A 17,284-nucleotide genomic window follows, 5' to 3' on the forward strand; every position below is an offset into this window, starting at 1 on the left:
CCTATCCCCAGGGCCTGGTACAATGCCAGCTAATAGGAGACAATGTATGCTTATGCATGGGCTCTTGAGATATGCTCCTGAAAATAATGAAATCCAATTCAAACTCTGATTAATTGAAACGCCCTTAAAATTCCACTATGGGCCGAGTGTGGTGGCTCACACCTGGAATCCCAGCACTTTGGGACGCTGATGTGGGAGTATCACTTGATGCCAGGAGTTCAAGACCAGCCTGGCCAACATATCAAGACCCTGTCTCTACAAAAAAATGTTAAAAAAAAAAAATTCCACTACGGGAGCTTACTATTAAAAACAGTGGGTCTCAAACACTGATGAGCTTGTTAACACAGATTCCTGACCCCATCCCCAGAGATTCTACCAGATTCACTAGGACTGGGGCTGGGCCCAGGAATCTGCATGTTTAACCATCTCTCTTTCTCAAAGATACATCCACAGATACACGCAGAGACACCCACAGGCACACACAAATAATGCACTGATACAAACAGGCAGACACACATAGACACAATCACAGATGATTCTGAGGCAGTCCGCCCTGTAACCACACTGACTTCACCTCTTTAGAGAAACACTGACTTTAAACAATCTGAAGATAAATTCATCTGTAAAGTCTAAGTCTTTTCATATGTGAATAATCCCTCTCTGATTCATTTTGGAGATCAACCTTTGATTGTTTTTCTTTTTTCTTTTTTGCATTCTTATAGCAGGGGAGTCACGTGTAACAAGCATCCTAATGCCAGGGTGTTTCGTTGGGACTTTAAGAACCACAGTGTTTTGGATTCATGATGAACTTCAGTGGCCAAGTTGTAAACTAGTTTGTGACATCCAGGAGGACAGGAACTTTCATTTAATTAATTCCACAGGTATTTATGTAACACCAACTGTGTGTCAAGCACAGCAGTGAGCAAAATGAACTGGTTCCTGCCCTCATGGAGCTCACGTTCAAGTTGGGGAGGCAGATAATAACATAGTAGACACATCAGTAAGATATTTTCACATAGGAAAGAATGCTACAGGGAAATTAGAAAAGGGTGATGTGTTGCTTAGCTTGGGCTGCTATAACAAGATACCATAGACCAAGTGGCTTAAACAACAGAAATGTACTTATTTCTCACAATTCTGGAGGCTGGAAGTCTAAGATCAGAGTGCCAACATGGTCGAGCTCTGGTGAGGGCTCTCTACCTGGCTTGTAGCCACTTCCCCTCTGTGCTCACAGTGACATTTCCTTTCACATTCAAGTAGGGAAGGAGAGAAAGAAAGGCTGGTGGGGGGTGGGGTGTGGAGCGGGGAAGTCAGGGGAGAAGGCGGAAAAAGAGGAGGAGGAGGAGGAGGGGAGAGATCTTCCTTTTCTTATAAAGCCACCAATCCTATCTGATTAGGGCACCACCCTTATGGCCTCATTTGACTTTAATTATCTTCTAAAAGCCTTGTCTAAAAATACAGTCACATTGGGGGATAGGGCTTTAACATATGAATTTGGAGGGACAAAATTCATTCCATAGCGGATAATGTGATAGACAGCAACAGGGCTGGGAAGGGGTGTCTTTGGACAGAGTGGTCAAGAAAGGCCTCCCCACAGAGGCGACTTTCAGGTTTTGTGCAGCAACTCAGCTTTAGTTCTTTACCAGGACATTGGTTTTTGTTTATTTGTTTGTTTGTTTCATTTTGAGAGGGCACACACTGAAGTCTTGGAAGCCTGAATTCGAGTCCCAGTTCTACCACTTATGACTTGGGCAAGTTCTTTAACTTCTCTGTGCTTCACTTTCTTCATCTGTAAAAATGGGCATGATGATAGTTCCTATTTGATAGAATACTGTAAGGATTTGCAGAACTTTCTGCAATGATGGAAATGTTTTGTAATCTGCTCTGTCCGGTATAGTAAACACTAACCACATGTGAGTACTGAGCACTTGAAATGTAGCTGATGAGACTTACCAACTGAATTTTTCTTTTTACTTAATTCAAATTTAAATAGCCATGTGTGGCTAGTAGCAACCATATTAAACAGCACAAATTTAATGAATTCACATATGTCAAAATGCTTAGCACTGTGTCTGGTACATAGCAAGTATCAATAAGTGCTATCTAGGATTAGTGTTAGTGATGTTTACAAGTATTTTTCTGGCAGGTAGAAGGATTTTTTCGGGGAGTGGGGATCAACAATCACACTTTGATTTATTATGGTGCATGGCTATGATGTCTCCTACTATAGCTCCCCACCTGCCCACCTGTCTTTTCACTGAGCTGTATGGTAGCCCAATCCCAGGGTTGGAGAGGGGGTCGGGGAGGACAGCCTGCTCCCTGGGAACTGACTGGAGCGTGCTCCTCCCTGTTCAGCCGGGTGGAGATCACTGGTGGGTACTACGAATACATCGATGTCAGCAGTTGCCAAGATATCATCCACCTCTACCACCTGCTCTGGTCTGCCACCATCCTCAACATTGTTGGCCTGTTCCTGGGCATCATCACTGCCGCTGTCCTTGGAGGCTTTAAGGACATGGTAAGGAAAGAATTGACTTTGCATTTCACAGTGGCCCCTGTTGGGGATAGGGGGAAGGCTGGGCAGTTGGAGGAAATGCAGACACATATTTTGAAGGGAGGAATCAGAAGCGATTGCTTCAAGGATGTAGCTGCCTACAAATGTGTCAAGTTGAAAGAGCCAGGTAATGTCATCAGTCTGCAAATATTTCTTGTTATACACAAATTACCTTGTTCTGGAGGCACCTTCTGGGGGTGGGGTGAGAGGAGGAAGGGGTGTTCTCAGTTCCCCCATTCGCACTGGTTATGTAAACATAGTAGCCCACACTTTCAGTAAAATTTTTTGGGAATAGTTTTCCCCTAACAAACTTTGGGAGAGATGGAAGGAAAGGTTATTTTAGCTATAGGTAGGATTAATGCTAGTGTCCCCCTCCCCAGGTATTTCATCCTGAAGTTTCTTCAGAAAGAGCATCTGGGCTCTTTTCTGTTTGCATTCGCAGAGCCAGCTCTAGGCTAAGCTGCTTGCCAGGTCTTGCCTTCAAGTTGGACCTCAACCTCAGCCTCCCCACTTTCCATTCTTCCCTTCCAAATATTTTCTATTTGTGTGTATGTGTCTGCAAAGGCACACCAGAACTCAGCATTCAGTAGGTACTCCATATAGTAGGCTTCTTTTTTTCCTTTCCCTTTAAGGCATTTCTAAGCATTTATTTGCTTATTTGATAAGCCTAGATCTCTAATTATGGAGATAATAGCTTTGAGTTATGGTTATCAACCTGGCTTCATATAAGAATCACCTGCCCAGCATGGTGGGTCATGCTTGTAATCTCAGCCCTTTGGGAGGCCAAGACAGGAAGACTGACTAAGCCCAGGGTTTGAGACTAGGCTGAGCAACAGCCCCTGTCTCTATTAAGAAAAATCAACTTTTTAAAATTAGCTGGGTGTAGTGGCACATACCTGTAGTCTCAGCTACTCGGGAGGCTGAGGTGGGAGGATCACTTGAGCCCAGGAGGTTGAGGTTGCAGTAAGCCATGATTGCACCACTGCACTCCAGCTTGGGTGACAGAGTGAGATCCTGTCTATTAAAAAAAAAAAAAAAATGCTTGGGCCCTTTCTCTGAAAAGTCTGATTTAACTGGTCTAAACTGAAGCCCAGGCATCAGGTTTTTTTTTGTTTTTGTTTCTGTTTTTGTTTTTTAAGCTCCCAGGAAATTCTGATTTGCAGCCATGATTGAATACCACTGCTTTAAAAGAACGTCCCACATCTGTTTATGGAATTATTTTGTGCCTAAGAGGGACTTTCCTTTGACCCCAGAAATTAGCCCCTAGTCCCTTGGCTGTTTCTGTCAGATTTTGGGGTCCCTGAAGAACAGAAACCTGAAAGGCAGTTTGTAATTTGATCCTGGATTGTCAAAAGGATAAATGTCGCAAAATGAAAGGTGGGGTAGGACGAGGGAAAAGAAAAAAACTCTGTCATTTTGGACCACAAGTCTCCAGCAGTACTGGGCTGACTGGAAGTATTAAGTGTTCCTGCTAGTGACTCTTAAGTCAAGAGAAATCCTTTCCTGCCCGTCTGCACTCTGTCTTTCTCTCTTCTTTCTCTCCCTCTCTTATCTGCACATTTCTCATCCCAGCTTCCCTCCCCGGACTCTGGAATGCCCAAGCACTAACAAGTAGGGGAAGCATCAACAAAGGTGGAGCCCCAGGAGGGAAAAGGATTTCCTGTAAATTTGGCCTTGAGAAAGCTTTCAGGTTAGAGAGCTGCAAAAAAGCTGTTTCTGGGTTGGGGCCTCTTTGGAGAAAAAAAGCCCTTTGTTCTTGGAGACTTTCCCCAGGGGGCAGATGAAAGTACAGGTATTGTGTGGAATCTCAGCAGCTTTGGCTGGAAGAGACGCTCCCAGGTTTGGCGAGTTGAAGAGATGGGACCTCAGGATGGGCGTTAAGAGTTCTCTAAATTGTCCTTAGAGCTTTCAGGCTTGGATGGCAAGCTACCTTGATGCACAAATGGAGTAGGTGGTAGCTACTTGGTAGGCTCTGTGGGGTGCCTGTAAGGCTTCCTCCCTCTCCAATTTTACCCTACTGTGGGTGCTGAAACTGCCACCATGTTCTATTCCTTACTTTAAGATAAGCATTGTCCTTTTTCTCCTTGTCCGCTTTCAAAATGCGTGTATTAAACAAAGGAATAGGCTTGTAGGCCACAGAGGTGTTAATACTTTGAGTTACTAATCTCTCAGCTTGAAGGATTTGATAAGACCCTTTCCATGGTGATGGAAAGAATTGGATTTTGAAGGCAAAGGGCATCTGAGGAAGACAGGGAGAGTGACTAGATGGACACTTTCAAGAAATTTTTGGAAGTTGGAAAGAAGGGAGGAGTAGGAAGGTGATAAGCTAAGGAATACAACCCTGCCAAACTTTTAGCCTTAGCTTTAGTCCCCTGTTTTCCCTCACTGTGCCCCTTTCAAAAAATTGAGGTGGAAGTCACAAACATAAAATTGATCACTTCAAAGTGTACAATTCAGTGGCATTTAGTACACTCACAATGTTGTACAATCATCATTTCTGTCTAGTTCTAGAACTTTTTCATTACCTGAAACCTGTACCCATTAAACAGTCATTCCTTGTTGCCCCTTCCCTGAGCCCCCAGCAACCCCTAATCTGCTTTCTGTCCCTATGGATTTACCTATTACAGGTATTTTCTATAAATGGAATCATGCAATATTTGAACTTCTGGGTCTGGCTCCTTTCACTTATCATAATTTTTATTTTTAAGATTCATCTACCTTGTAGCATGTATCAGTGCTTCATTTCTTTTTATGGCTGAATAATATTCCATTGTATGGATAGACCACATTTTGTTTAGTTTTTTATCCATCGATGTACATTTGGGTTGTTTTCACGTTTTAGCTACTGGAAATAGTGCTGCCATGAACAATCATATACAAGTACTCGTTTGATTGCCTGCTTTAATTCTTTTCTCACCTATGGGTGGAATTGCTGGGTCTTTTGGTAATTCTATGTTTAACTTTTTGAGGAGCTGCCAAACTGTTTTCCATGGCAGCTGTGTCATTTTATATTCCTACCTGCAGTGTGTGAGGGTTCTAATTTCTCCACATCCTCACCAACACTTTCTTTTAAAAAACTATAAACATTCTAGTGGGCGCAAAGTGATATCTTGTTGTGGTTCTGATTTGCACTTCCCTGCTGACCAGTGATGTTGGGCATATTTTTATATGTTTGTGTGCAATTTGTATGTATATCTTCTTTGGAGAAATATCTGTTCAAGTTCTTTGCCCATTTTTTTCTATTTTCCAAACAATATTATAGTTTGTTAAACAAAATTTTAAACTATTATAAAATGTTTAATTTTCATCAACTTCAAGGTTTATGTTACCCCCAAATTTTGTATATAACTGAAGTTTCAAATCTGCTAACACTCTCTGAATTGATACCACTCTGGATTCTAAGGCATCAGTTTCTTCTTGCCAATTTTTCTTTGCTCCTTCTAACATTTCTTGTGCTTCATCTTGAGAATGGCTAATGAAAACATCACCAATTTGATAAGGTATCATTAAGCAGTCATCATCTGCAAGCATGATGTCATTGCAAACATCTTCTAAATTGTGGAGTTGTTTCCTTTTTACTTCTGTTTCTTCCTTCAGCTCTGTTATTCTACTCATATTCCTTGCAAATTTGTTTACCTTTTGTTGATCTTCAAAAGTAGCATTGAAATTTTCTGCAGCCTATAAACAACAGTACTAGTAGCACCTACCTGTGGACTTGTGAGGGCTGATGTGATAACCCAGGTAAAGTGCATGTATTAGTCCATTCTCACACTGCTATAAAGAACTGCCCAACTGGGTGCAGTGGCTCACGCCTGTAATCCCAGCACTTTGGGAGCCTGAGGTGGGTGGATCACGAAGTCAGGAGTTTGAGACTATCCTGGCCAACATGGTGAAACGCTGTCTCTACTAAAAATACAAAACTTAGCCAGGCGTGGTGGTGCATGCCTGTAATCCCAGCTACTCGGGAGGCTGAGGCAGGAGAATCACTTGAACCTGGGAGGTGGAGGTTGCAGTGAGCCAAGATCACACCATTGCACTCCAGCCTGGGCAATAGAGTGAGACTCCATAAAAAAAAAGAAAAAAAAAACTGCCCAAGACTGGGTAATTTATAAAGAAAAGAGGTTTAATTGACTCAGCTCTGCATGACTGAGGAGGCCTCAGGAAACTTACAACCATGGCAGAAGGGGAAGCAGGCACATCTTACATGGCAACAGGCAAGAGTGCATGTGAAGGAAGCAAAGGAGGAAGAGCCCTTTATAAAACCATCAGATCTCTTGAGAACTCACTCACTATCATGAGAACAGCATCATGGGGAACCACCCCCATGATCCAATCACCTCCCACCAGGTCTCTCCCTTAACACCTGGGGATTACAGGGATTAAAATTCAAGAGGAGATTTGGGTGGGGACACAAATCCAAACCATATCAGTGCATCAAGTGCGTAAAAGCCAACCTCAGTCAACGGGACCTTCAGTTTCCCACACCCTAAGGACAAGGCCTGGGCTGCAGGGTCCTCATGCTCCCCAGAGGCACCCTCAGTACTGAAAGAGGTGCCCAGAGCCCTCCATGGATTCCGACCTGGGGACCCCTGCCTCAACAAGCCAGATGCCTCAACAAATGCTCAGGGCCCTGGGTGCAGACAGGGCTCCCCATGGAGCAGCTGTAAGGGCTGGGGGCCTCAGTCTTGGGTCCCACACTGAGCATCAGAGCTGGGCACCCCCAGCATCCCACACCCTCCACTCCCCTGCTGTAGCTGGGACCTGGCCACTCACCAAGAATCCTGCCCATTTTTAAATGTTTTGTTGTTGTTGAGTTGAAAGAGTTCTTCATAAATAGTGGATACTAGACCATTATCAAATATGTGATTTGCAAGTATTTTCTCCCATTCTGTGAGTTGTCTTTTCACTTTCTTGATAATGGCCTTTGATGCACAAAAGTTCTTAATTTTGATGAAGTGTCATTTATCTACATTTTATTTTGTTGCTTGTGCTTTTAGTGTTATATCTAAGAATCTATTGCCAAGCCCAAGGTCATGATTTCTACATTTTTGTCTAAGAATTTTATAGTTTTAGCTGTTACATTTAGGGCTTTGACACATTTTGATTTAACTTTTATATCTAGTATAAGGTAGGGGTCCAATTTCATTCTTTTTCATGTGGATATCCAGTTTTCCCAGCACATCTGTTGAAGAGACTGCTCTTTCCCTACTTTATGGTCCTAGCAACCTTGTCAAAAATCAATTAACTGCAGATATATAGATTTGTTTCTGCATTCTTAATTTCACTGTTATCTTTGATCTCCTGGGATAAATGGGTTTGCTGATGGTCTGTCCTGATAGGGGCAATAATGGCCCCAACCCTCTACAAAGTGCTTTTGCACAATTAATCTTCACTATTACTACCTCATGAGGTAGGTCTCTGTTTAACAGGTGAAGAAACAGGCCAAGAGGGGTCAAGTGACTTGCCCAGAGCCGAGTAGCAGAACTGGGACTGGAGCCCAGATTTGTCAAATGCCAGAGACTTTGCTCTTTCTATTCCATCCCAGCTGCCCCTGACTAACATTTGGATAGCCCTTTCTGGTTCTATGAGTGTTTTAACAGATATTATCTCCTTTGTTTAGTTGATTTAATTTAAAAATTAAAAGCAAGTTGTTTTCACCTGTTGGGAGCTTCTTTCACAGTACGGAAGGAGAGCAAGAGAAGTACTGAGCATTATCAAATGTAAATCCTGGGAACTCTATCAAGGACCAGGGCAGAAAAAAATGAAAGCAAAGATCTGGGGAGAGGATCTTTGATTCAAGAGATTAGAGAACACCAGTGGGGGCATAGATAAGGATACAAAGGATGAATCATTGCCTAGACCACTCTATTAAAATAAGACCATGGTATAAAAAGTTCAGGAACATCATTCAGGTGAGCCTAAGTACAATCCTTGGCCTACATCCAAGTGTGGTTGGTGACTTGTGATGTGCCTCTCCCTGAGTAGAGTCCCCCGGGTCTGCAGGGAGGCTCAGGGGTGCTGGCTGATGAAAGCCATTTCCAGAGAGTGAGGACAGGAGCTGAGGGCTGTGAGCTGGCAGCCTTCAATGGAATCAGCTAGGAACCACCATTTCCAAAGCTGTGGGATCATGAAAGGAACCCTGACAAGAGGTGCTTGGTGAAAAAGATCTTAAATAATTGTTTGAAGAAGAGTTTGTTGACCAAAGATATGAGGATTTGAGACAAATTTTTAAAAGGTGAATATATCTTTCCATTTTCTCCTAATTGGTATCGCTGGTTTAGAGTAAACTGGAGAGGGAAAAAAAAGTAGCATTCTTTCCAAAGTCCACAATCATTGTCTCAGAATAGACTCAGTTCTGTCCAGGCAAGATTGCTTTCACCATTTCCTGTGCTACCTAGTAACCTTTTGTGTTACTGGAGCTCAGAATGCTACTGATCAATAATGGCGGGGGCGGGGGGGTTGTCTCACAATGTAAGTCCCAGAATTCTAACAGAAATACACATACACACACACATACACACACACACACAAATGCACACTCCTATATGTGCACACAAATAGAAACAGGGCCCACATTTATTGTAAAATCAGATTTATTGATTTAAAATATAACCAGAACACTATTTTGGGCCATCTCTTTTGCCCCATCCCTGACCAAGTTTTCACTCCATTCCCCTCCCTCTTCTTCCTTCTCTTGTTGGCTTGTCCATTTTCTCTATATCCTCTACCCCCAACTCTCTTCTCTTCAGAGACTTTCCTATACCCATTTAATCTTACTCTCATGTTTCTTCCGTGTTGTCTTCTCTATAATAGTCAACTTCCTTTCAAATATTGTCTAGACCCTTGGCCTTGCTGAACACACAAAAACTTTTATATAGTTTACATTGCATGATTGTTTCTCCACAGTTAGGCTTAATTTATTTAGATAGAAGAGCTGGTTTCATTTTGCAAGAGATGGAGGGTGTGTTTTTAATTGACAGAATGCCAAGGGAACATGATTTCTGGTACTTCCCAAGGGATAGAATTCCTTTTCAGAATTCTGGTAGAGAGGTAAGGGCATTTCTGAGTGCTCGCCTCTGTAAAGCAAGCCAGCCCTTGGAATGGTCAAGATCTCAGCCCTCTCCCACACATTAAAGAGGCTAACAAACATTTATCTGGCTGTCTGTGAGCTGCATTATAATGACTGAGGTTTGTAGCTCTTCAAACCTCCTAGAGATGTAAACAGTAACCCACTCCAAGGAAGAGAGCAACAGAACTGTGTTGAAACTTGCTGGAAGGGAGTTTCCCCCTGCCAACACCCTAACATGGTTGCCTTTGTGACTGCCAAAGCCTGCCTACACATTTTCATCACTTGAGAGGAAGCTTCTGCTTCTCTGTTAATGTGCTGTAGATATGTTCCAGAAGGAAGACACATTGATTTTTCAGACATCTGTCAATTATACACATGAATGGAGGAGGTATCAATGACATGGAAGATGGAAAAAACATTTACCCCACACCTTGACCCATGTGGCACAAAGCACAGTCCTACTTGGGAACTAATGAGTAGTGGTAACTTCCTTTAGCAGTGCTTTGGCTCTGATGAGAACAGGGCCTCCATTCTGGACAAGATTATTTTTAACCCGTGAAGGGCTACACACACCACCATGTTGTGAAAAGGATATAAAATTATATCTGCATTGTTTTATTTGCCAAAAAAAAAAAAGGGATCAATATATTCTTCTTGGTCTTTCATGGCTTCTGTGCACTGCTAGAATTTTGCCTCTACTCTACAGGGCTGATGAGAAATGAATACCCTTCATGTCTTCAGGAGAGCCCCTTAGCAAGGTTGGGATCTCTAAGAATCCTTACAACTTTTACAAACTCTTTGTGATTGAACGCACTCTGTCACAGCAAGAACACTAGCTCGTTCAGCCTTGTCTATTTGATGCTTTGCATTTTGAGTCTTATTTTTTTCTTTTTAATTCTTGTTTTTTAAAATCACACAAATAATTTCAACTTTTCTATAGGTTTAAATGTTTCAAGTTAAAAAGTTTGGGGAAAATGACACAATACAAATTAGTTGTAAACACTTTGACATATATAGTAGAAAGTTAAGAATCCCTATATACCTCCTAATTCTACTACCCTCCCCAGAGATAAATCACAGTTAACAGTTTGCTATGCATCTTTCCAGGTTAATTTCTTTGCATTTACAAACATACATACATGTATAATTTTGGGGGTCTTTTTTTAAAACATAAATTGAAATCATGCTATATTAATATAACATAATGGCTTTTAAACCATAAAAATATATCCTGGACAACTTTCTCTAAATAGGTCCACATCATTGTTTATCAATAGCTGCATAGTATTCCATAGTATACATGTACCAAGTTTATTTAACCATTCTCCTAGTGATGACTGTTTATGTTGTTTCTAATTTGTGTTTTTCTACAGAACCCAACTCTCCCAGCACTGAACTGCTCCGTTGAAAATACCCATCCAACAGTTTCTTACTATGCTCATCCCCAAGTGACATCCTACAATACCTACTACCATAGCCCTCCTCACCTGCCACCATATTCTGCTTATGACTTTCAGGTATGTTTGGGGAGAAAAAGAACTCTCTATTACCCTTGCTCTCACTCATGCTCTCTTGTTCTCTCCCTAAATTCAATTACGGAACCTTTCCATTGTCTGCATATGTATGAGGTAGCCATGCATCTCCCTAATGGCCAGAAGCCTGTGGATGCTAGCTTAAGGACTATGTAGGCAGGCAATGATGGCAGAGATGGGCGGGTGGAAACTGCCCAAGAGAAGAAACAGAGAGATGGAAGAAAAAGGGAGAGAGGGAGGTAGGATCAAGGTATCCCAAACTGCCTTGACCCACACCAAGAAGAAGATAAGCTAGTTGGGAAATGGCAGCTCATTAGTGCGCTACCATGGACTCCTGTGCAACAGTGGCTTTTTCCATTCGTCTGATATGGGGAGAGGCCTAATCCTGCTACTTAATACAAGGGCATTCTGAGCCACACAAGGGTTTGAATCAAACCTGTAATGAGGAAGAAGTCCCACTCTTTTTCTCCGGGCTTCCTAACTAGGACTACACAGAGCAATAACCCCTCCCCTTTTGCCCTGTTATCACGTAGGTCAGAAACAGTGTTACCAAATTTGCACTTTCCCCTTTTCCTTTTGAACTGTGACTACTAGTTGAAAAACAGAACCAAAAAAGGCACTTAGTTAAAAGGAATTCATTGTATGCAGAACACTGAACTAGACACTTTGGGCAAACAAGTGAAATGGTCCTTTAGGTATGTATAATGATTATAAACCCTTGACCACAGAAGAGCAAGGTTACACTAAAATCTAGTTAATTCAAACTTTAGTGACCAAAGGAAATACCTTTTAAGGAAGGGAAACTCATAATAAATTTGCTTCTATTGATCAAGAGACCATGAATGTTCCATGGGGACATAAAATTATGACTATCTGGGGGTACTTCCAATTAACCAGCCAGTCTGGCAATACTAAGACGTTGGGCAACCTAATTGCAACTTCAGTTTGGCAAAATAATTGAAACTTAAAAATCTGATTAAGTTGAATAAAGTGTCGTTGTGTTTGGTTTAGATACCGTTCAGAGAGGTCTGTGGTTCTATAATGCAATAATAATACATATAGTGTGAACATGCACTTGTTCACTTGTATAAAATATAGTGCTAGTTCAAAAAGGTATCCATTAACCCATTTATGCCAGAGGTTGCAGATTTTTTTGTGTGATAAATCAGACTTCGGCGATGACCTTGAGCAGCAGGATATAAATAACTCCCACAAGCTTAGTGTTCCAGTAATGGGACACTAGGCATAAATGGGTTAAAGCTTAGAAAATAAAATGATAAAATTCGTTCTAAAGCCTACTGTGTACACAGGTAGACAACCCAGGTAACTTGTTACCCAAATTGGTGGTATAGATTGGAAAACAACAGTATGTTCAAGAAGGGAATAATTTCAATAGTGACTGAGGCAACAAGGAATTCTTCAAAAGAATGCAGGGATGTTGAAGCTGAAACAAGGAGGGTCATCATTCTCTTGGGGTCCCTATAATAAAAAGCCATCCTGAAATAGAGGAGCCACACATGGGTCTAGCCCAAGAGGCCTCCTCTACTTTTATATCAAAGTAAATTACATTGATTTCAGGAATTTGCACTTTATAATGAACCCTTTAAGTAGGGACAATAATACATCTGGTGATGGTTACCACAAATTATAAGATAGGAAACCTCTCTTTTGGGTGTGGAGCCATCATTCCTCATTCAAATCCTACCCCAGAAATGAAAGCAAGATTGAGAATGCCAACAGTGACTTGGATTGTTGGTTTCAGTTCAATGAATGTTTACTCTGTGTTCCATGTGCCACACATTGAGCCAGGAGCTGTGGAAATAGAAATTAAATGAGACAGCCCCTGCATTAGTCTAGGGACTTGGGGGTGGAGGGTCAGGGGACAGCAGTGGGGACAAAAAGTAAAGAAAACATTACCCAGAATGCTATGGAAACCGTATACCTAACCCAAAGAAGGGATCCAGATTTAGCCACTTAGTCCAAACCTAGTACCTAGTAGCAGGGACTTCAGGGATTGTAGAAGCCTCTCCATTTTTTTTTTTTTTTTTTTGAGACAGAGTGTTGCCCTGTCGCCCAGGCTGGAGTGCAATGGCACAATCTCCGCTCACTGAAACCTCCACCTCCTGGGGTCAAGCAATTCTCCTGCCTCAGCCTCCCGAGTAGCTGGGATTACAGGTGTGCACCACCACGCCCGGCTATTTCTTTTTTTTTTTTTTTTTTTTGTACCTTTTGTAGAAACGGGGTTTCACCATGTTGGTCAAGCTGGTCTCGAACTCCTGACCTCGTGATTCACCCACTTCGGCCTCCCAAAGTGCTGGGATTACAGGCATGAGCCACCACGCCTGGCCCACGCTTACTTTTTAATAACAGCTACTGTTCACTGAGTACTTACTATGTACTAAGCATTGTGCTAAGTGCTTTACCTATATCATCATTCAGTCATTTACCTCTTTGAGAGAAGTACTCTTGTAATTACCATTTTTAAGATAAGATGACTGAATCATGGAGAGATTAAGTGACTTCACCAAAGTCACAGAGGTGGTAAGTGAAAGAGCAAGGATTTATATCTAGGACTATCTGATTCCAGAGATTGGGTTGGGGGATTTTTGAAGTTGTGAATCTAATTGGAGCACAGATCTTTTCCCCAGTTAATTTTGGGATATTTATACTTTCTACTGGTTTAAATCGTGAGCTTCCTACTCATGGTCCTCAGAAAGGGTCTCTTTACTCTTTTTTATTAAATTATTAAATTGATCCCCACTGAAAAAGGATTCCCTTCCTTCATGCATTCCTCAGGGGGAATTCAGGGGCTGCTTGGACACTTTGTATATGTCTCCCACTTCTTTCACAAGGCTCAAGATGTCTTTAGTATTTCCTGTTTGAAGACCTTATAATTGTATAGCCTAGGTCTTGAGAGGGTAAGATTTTAAGTGATTTCTCTCTAGAATTTAAATGGTTTCATTTTAGTATTTTAGTTTAGCTTTATTTTGCTCACCAAGTTTCATTCCCTTATAGTTTCATAGGCACAAATACCATTCTTTACATAAGAAAGTCAGTCAGGTGCGGTGGCTCATGCCTGTAATCCCAGCATTCTGGGAGGCCAAGGCGGGCGGATCACCTGAGGTCAGGAGTTCGAGATCAGCCTGACCGACATAGAGAAACCCCATCTCTACTAAAAATACAAAATTAGACAGGCATGGTGGCGCATGCCTGTAATCACAGCTACTCAAGAGGCTGAGGCAGGAGAATCACTTGAACCCAGTAGGTGGAGGTTGCGGTGAGCCGAGATCACACCACTGCACTCCAGCCTGGGCAACAAGAGAGAAACTCTGTCTCAAAAAAAAAAAAAAAAAAAGTCAAGAGGCCAAGAAACATCTGCTTATATTCCAAGATAAATAAAAAGCAGTCAGCAAATGCACTCCAGATCTGACAATATAACCACCTGAAGCACAGACCCACCCCCAAAAGGCCAGAGCTCCCTCATGTACTTCTGATTGTAAAATGACCTAAGTTACAGCCAGAAAATGGACCTTTCTAGACTTTCTTCTGAACGACTTCCCATTTTGGTTATTTCCAGTAGGACTATTTCTGTGTCTTTGGATTTGGTGATTTCAACTTCCTTTTGACCCTGAGGCTAATAGAAGGATGAGGAAAAAAAGACTTATAATGTTTTGTTTTAACCCCTCAAAGTCATACCCTTATTGGGTAGCTGTCCAGTGAGGCAGCTTGGGAAACACTTCTTGTGGTCAGACATGAGCAAGGATTTGGGTCTGATCAGCTGGCCCTGAGGAAGTTTTGAGTGCTGAGCTAAAGAAACTGGATTCTTTCAAGCACTGGGCTCCAGGGTGTCCTTGATTCTCAGGAACTCCCCATACTCCAAAGCAGGAAGGATATAAGCTGAGACTATCTTTGCCTCCTTGCTCATCTACCAACACTCATTTCTCTTGTCCTTTGCACTATTTCCCCACCACCCCTTCAGCTTTAGCCAAGTAGTCCAAAATCTGTAGGGTACAAAGCATCAGTTTTTACTTCTGCTGGGAAATTAAACCCAGCTATTTATAAACCCCTCAAGGTTCCCAGCAATATTTCCCAGTCTGGCATACTGGGCCAGTACCCCTACTTTGCTCTAACCATGGAATGGTCCCTTTCCCATCCATTTGGTGACCTGCCAAGTTTAAGCTTAAAACAAAAGTCTCAACCTATGCAATTCAAAGGTGCCTCTGTTTTTCTTTATTAAATCACGAGGGTACACTAGGTTTCACCCTAGCCACTAAAAGTTACTCATTATAAATTGGGCCCATTTAATAAAAGGATTGCTTTGATCCTAGGAGGGTACAGTTTATGGCACAGGTTGCTGAGAGCCTTAGAAAGCTGTTGTTGCTATCACTCAACTTTTTCTTCCCCCCACCACCCGCCCTATGCCCCGCTGTCAAGTCTTTCCTTTCTTCCCTTCCTTTCCCTTGTTCCTGACTCACCCCTTTCTAAAAAATCTTTCTTTTATCCACTGTTCTCTCCATCTGCCCAGGCTTTGCTTCCAGGGGCAGAACAGAGAGGGAATGCACAGTACCAACAGATGCTGGATTTTACCCTTGGGATACAGTGTCTTTAGTAATTATCACCAGCCAGTTCTCGGGCCCTTTGTGAAGTCACTGTCCCACAAGGTTCCTGAAGAGAGAAGCATGCCCTGATGGAAATGCACATTGATCTTGAAGAGTGTGGGTCAGCCATCAGGCAGGCAGGAGGCAGGCTAAGGTGGAAGAGGAAAGCCGTCTGTGTCCCTCAAAGGGTGGTGCTCCTCTTTGAGCACCATCAGCCTGTTGGCCACCCCAGCCTCTAAGAAGCAGCTCAGAAAGCTGGAGCTGACTAGGCCCAGCAGTAGGCTGTTTAGATGCTCTTTATGCTTGGTGGTACATAAGGATTCAAAGCTCTGTTCTCCTGAGCTGTCCACAGCATTATTAAAGTCACACTCTCAGGCAGGAACCAGAATACACCAGGCCAACTCCCCAGCCGCGACAAAGCCAAATCTTTCCCAAGGTGCCTGCCTGTTGCTAGGAAACTATGCAGTGGTACTGTGGGCCTTTTCCCCCACTAAACCCCAAGGGTGTGTGGACTGCAGCCAGTTAGCTCTCTCGCTCTGCCAGGAACCCTTCAATTTTATCCTTAAGACTCCCAGCATCCTCAAAGGGAAGTGAGAATCATGCCCCCCTCCCCCCCATACTTCTCAAACACAAAACTGAGAAGTGAAAACCCAAGGGCCGTTGTACCACCCCCCTTTTATTATCAAAGTGTACAACTGCCACCCACAGCAGCTGCTGCCCACAGAAGCCTTTTAATGCCTCTCAGGACAGAACTGCCTTTAGCTTCACTTCAGGAAACTTGCCTCTCCCTTCTGTGGCTGGGAACACCTAAAACTGGCCTGCTGCCTCTCATGTCATCTCTGTAGTGGGATTTAGAGAGGCAGTGAGTGCCACATGCACAGGCACAGAGATTCTTTGCCCTGGTGGGTTTTTGTTTCCCTCTCTGGTTAAGAAGAGAGAGTTCTTAGTTGAGGAAAGCAATAGAACAGGAGGGAGGGAGAGGAGGAGGAAGGGAGAGTTTGAAGGGTACAAGATGGAAAATCAGGAAATCACTATACTGATGTTTTAACAAAGGGTGTCTTCTTGGAGGGAGGAGAAAAAATGAGTTTTTAGGAAGGAATCTAGATTGTCTTGCGTCCACTGCCTCAGGTCGTTTTGCCTTTAAGGGCTCTCCAGGTTCTATGACCCTGCCATTTCTTCACTCAGAGTGAAATAATGCATGGGATTTGGGAGGCAGGGGATGATGGCAGCTATCATCTCTTCTCAGTCTTAACATTATGTGGTAAGGAAAATATTTCTGTGTCTCAAGCAAGGCTTAGAAATCTGGACATAGGTTTGTTTGTTTGTTTATTTATTGTTTTCGAGACGGAGTCTCACTCTGTCGCCCAAACTGGAGTGAGTGCAGTGGCATGATCTCGGCTCACTGGAACCTCTGCCTCCCAGGTTCAAGCGACTCTTGTGCCTCAGCCTCCTGAGTAGCCGGGATTGCAGGCACCCACCACCACACCCAGCTAATTTTTGTATTTTTAGTAGAGATGGGGTTTTGCCATGT

At 42.7% G+C, this 17,284-nt stretch overlaps 2 protein-coding genes across 3 annotated transcripts in view; one reads left to right on the forward strand and one right to left on the reverse strand.

Moving 5' to 3' along the window:
* Positions 1 to 17,284, forward strand: part of TMEM255A (transmembrane protein 255A) — a 52,651-nt gene that overhangs the window by 31,889 nt on the left and 3,478 nt on the right. For both annotated transcript variants that reach the window (XM_023202156.3, XM_031936594.1), the window contains 2 exons: positions 2,356 to 2,518; positions 10,997 to 11,140. In XM_023202156.3, the coding sequence (XP_023057924.1) occupies positions 2,356 to 2,518; positions 10,997 to 11,140 (307 nt within the window). The remainder of the gene's footprint in view (positions 1 to 2,355; positions 2,519 to 10,996; positions 11,141 to 17,284) is intronic.
* On the reverse strand, positions 5,852 to 9,337 carry LOC111535925 (prefoldin subunit 4-like). Its single transcript, XM_023202167.1, has 3 exons — positions 9,332 to 9,337; positions 7,009 to 7,143; positions 5,852 to 6,232 (listed from the first exon to the last, which is right to left on the reverse strand). Exons 1-3 carry the CDS (start codon positions 9,335 to 9,337, stop codon positions 5,852 to 5,854), a joined length of 522 nt encoding a protein of 173 aa, XP_023057935.1.

Source organism: Piliocolobus tephrosceles, chromosome 12 (assembly GCF_002776525.5).
Source record: "Piliocolobus tephrosceles isolate RC106 chromosome 12, ASM277652v3, whole genome shotgun sequence".
NCBI lineage: Eukaryota > Metazoa > Chordata > Mammalia > Primates > Cercopithecidae > Piliocolobus > Piliocolobus tephrosceles.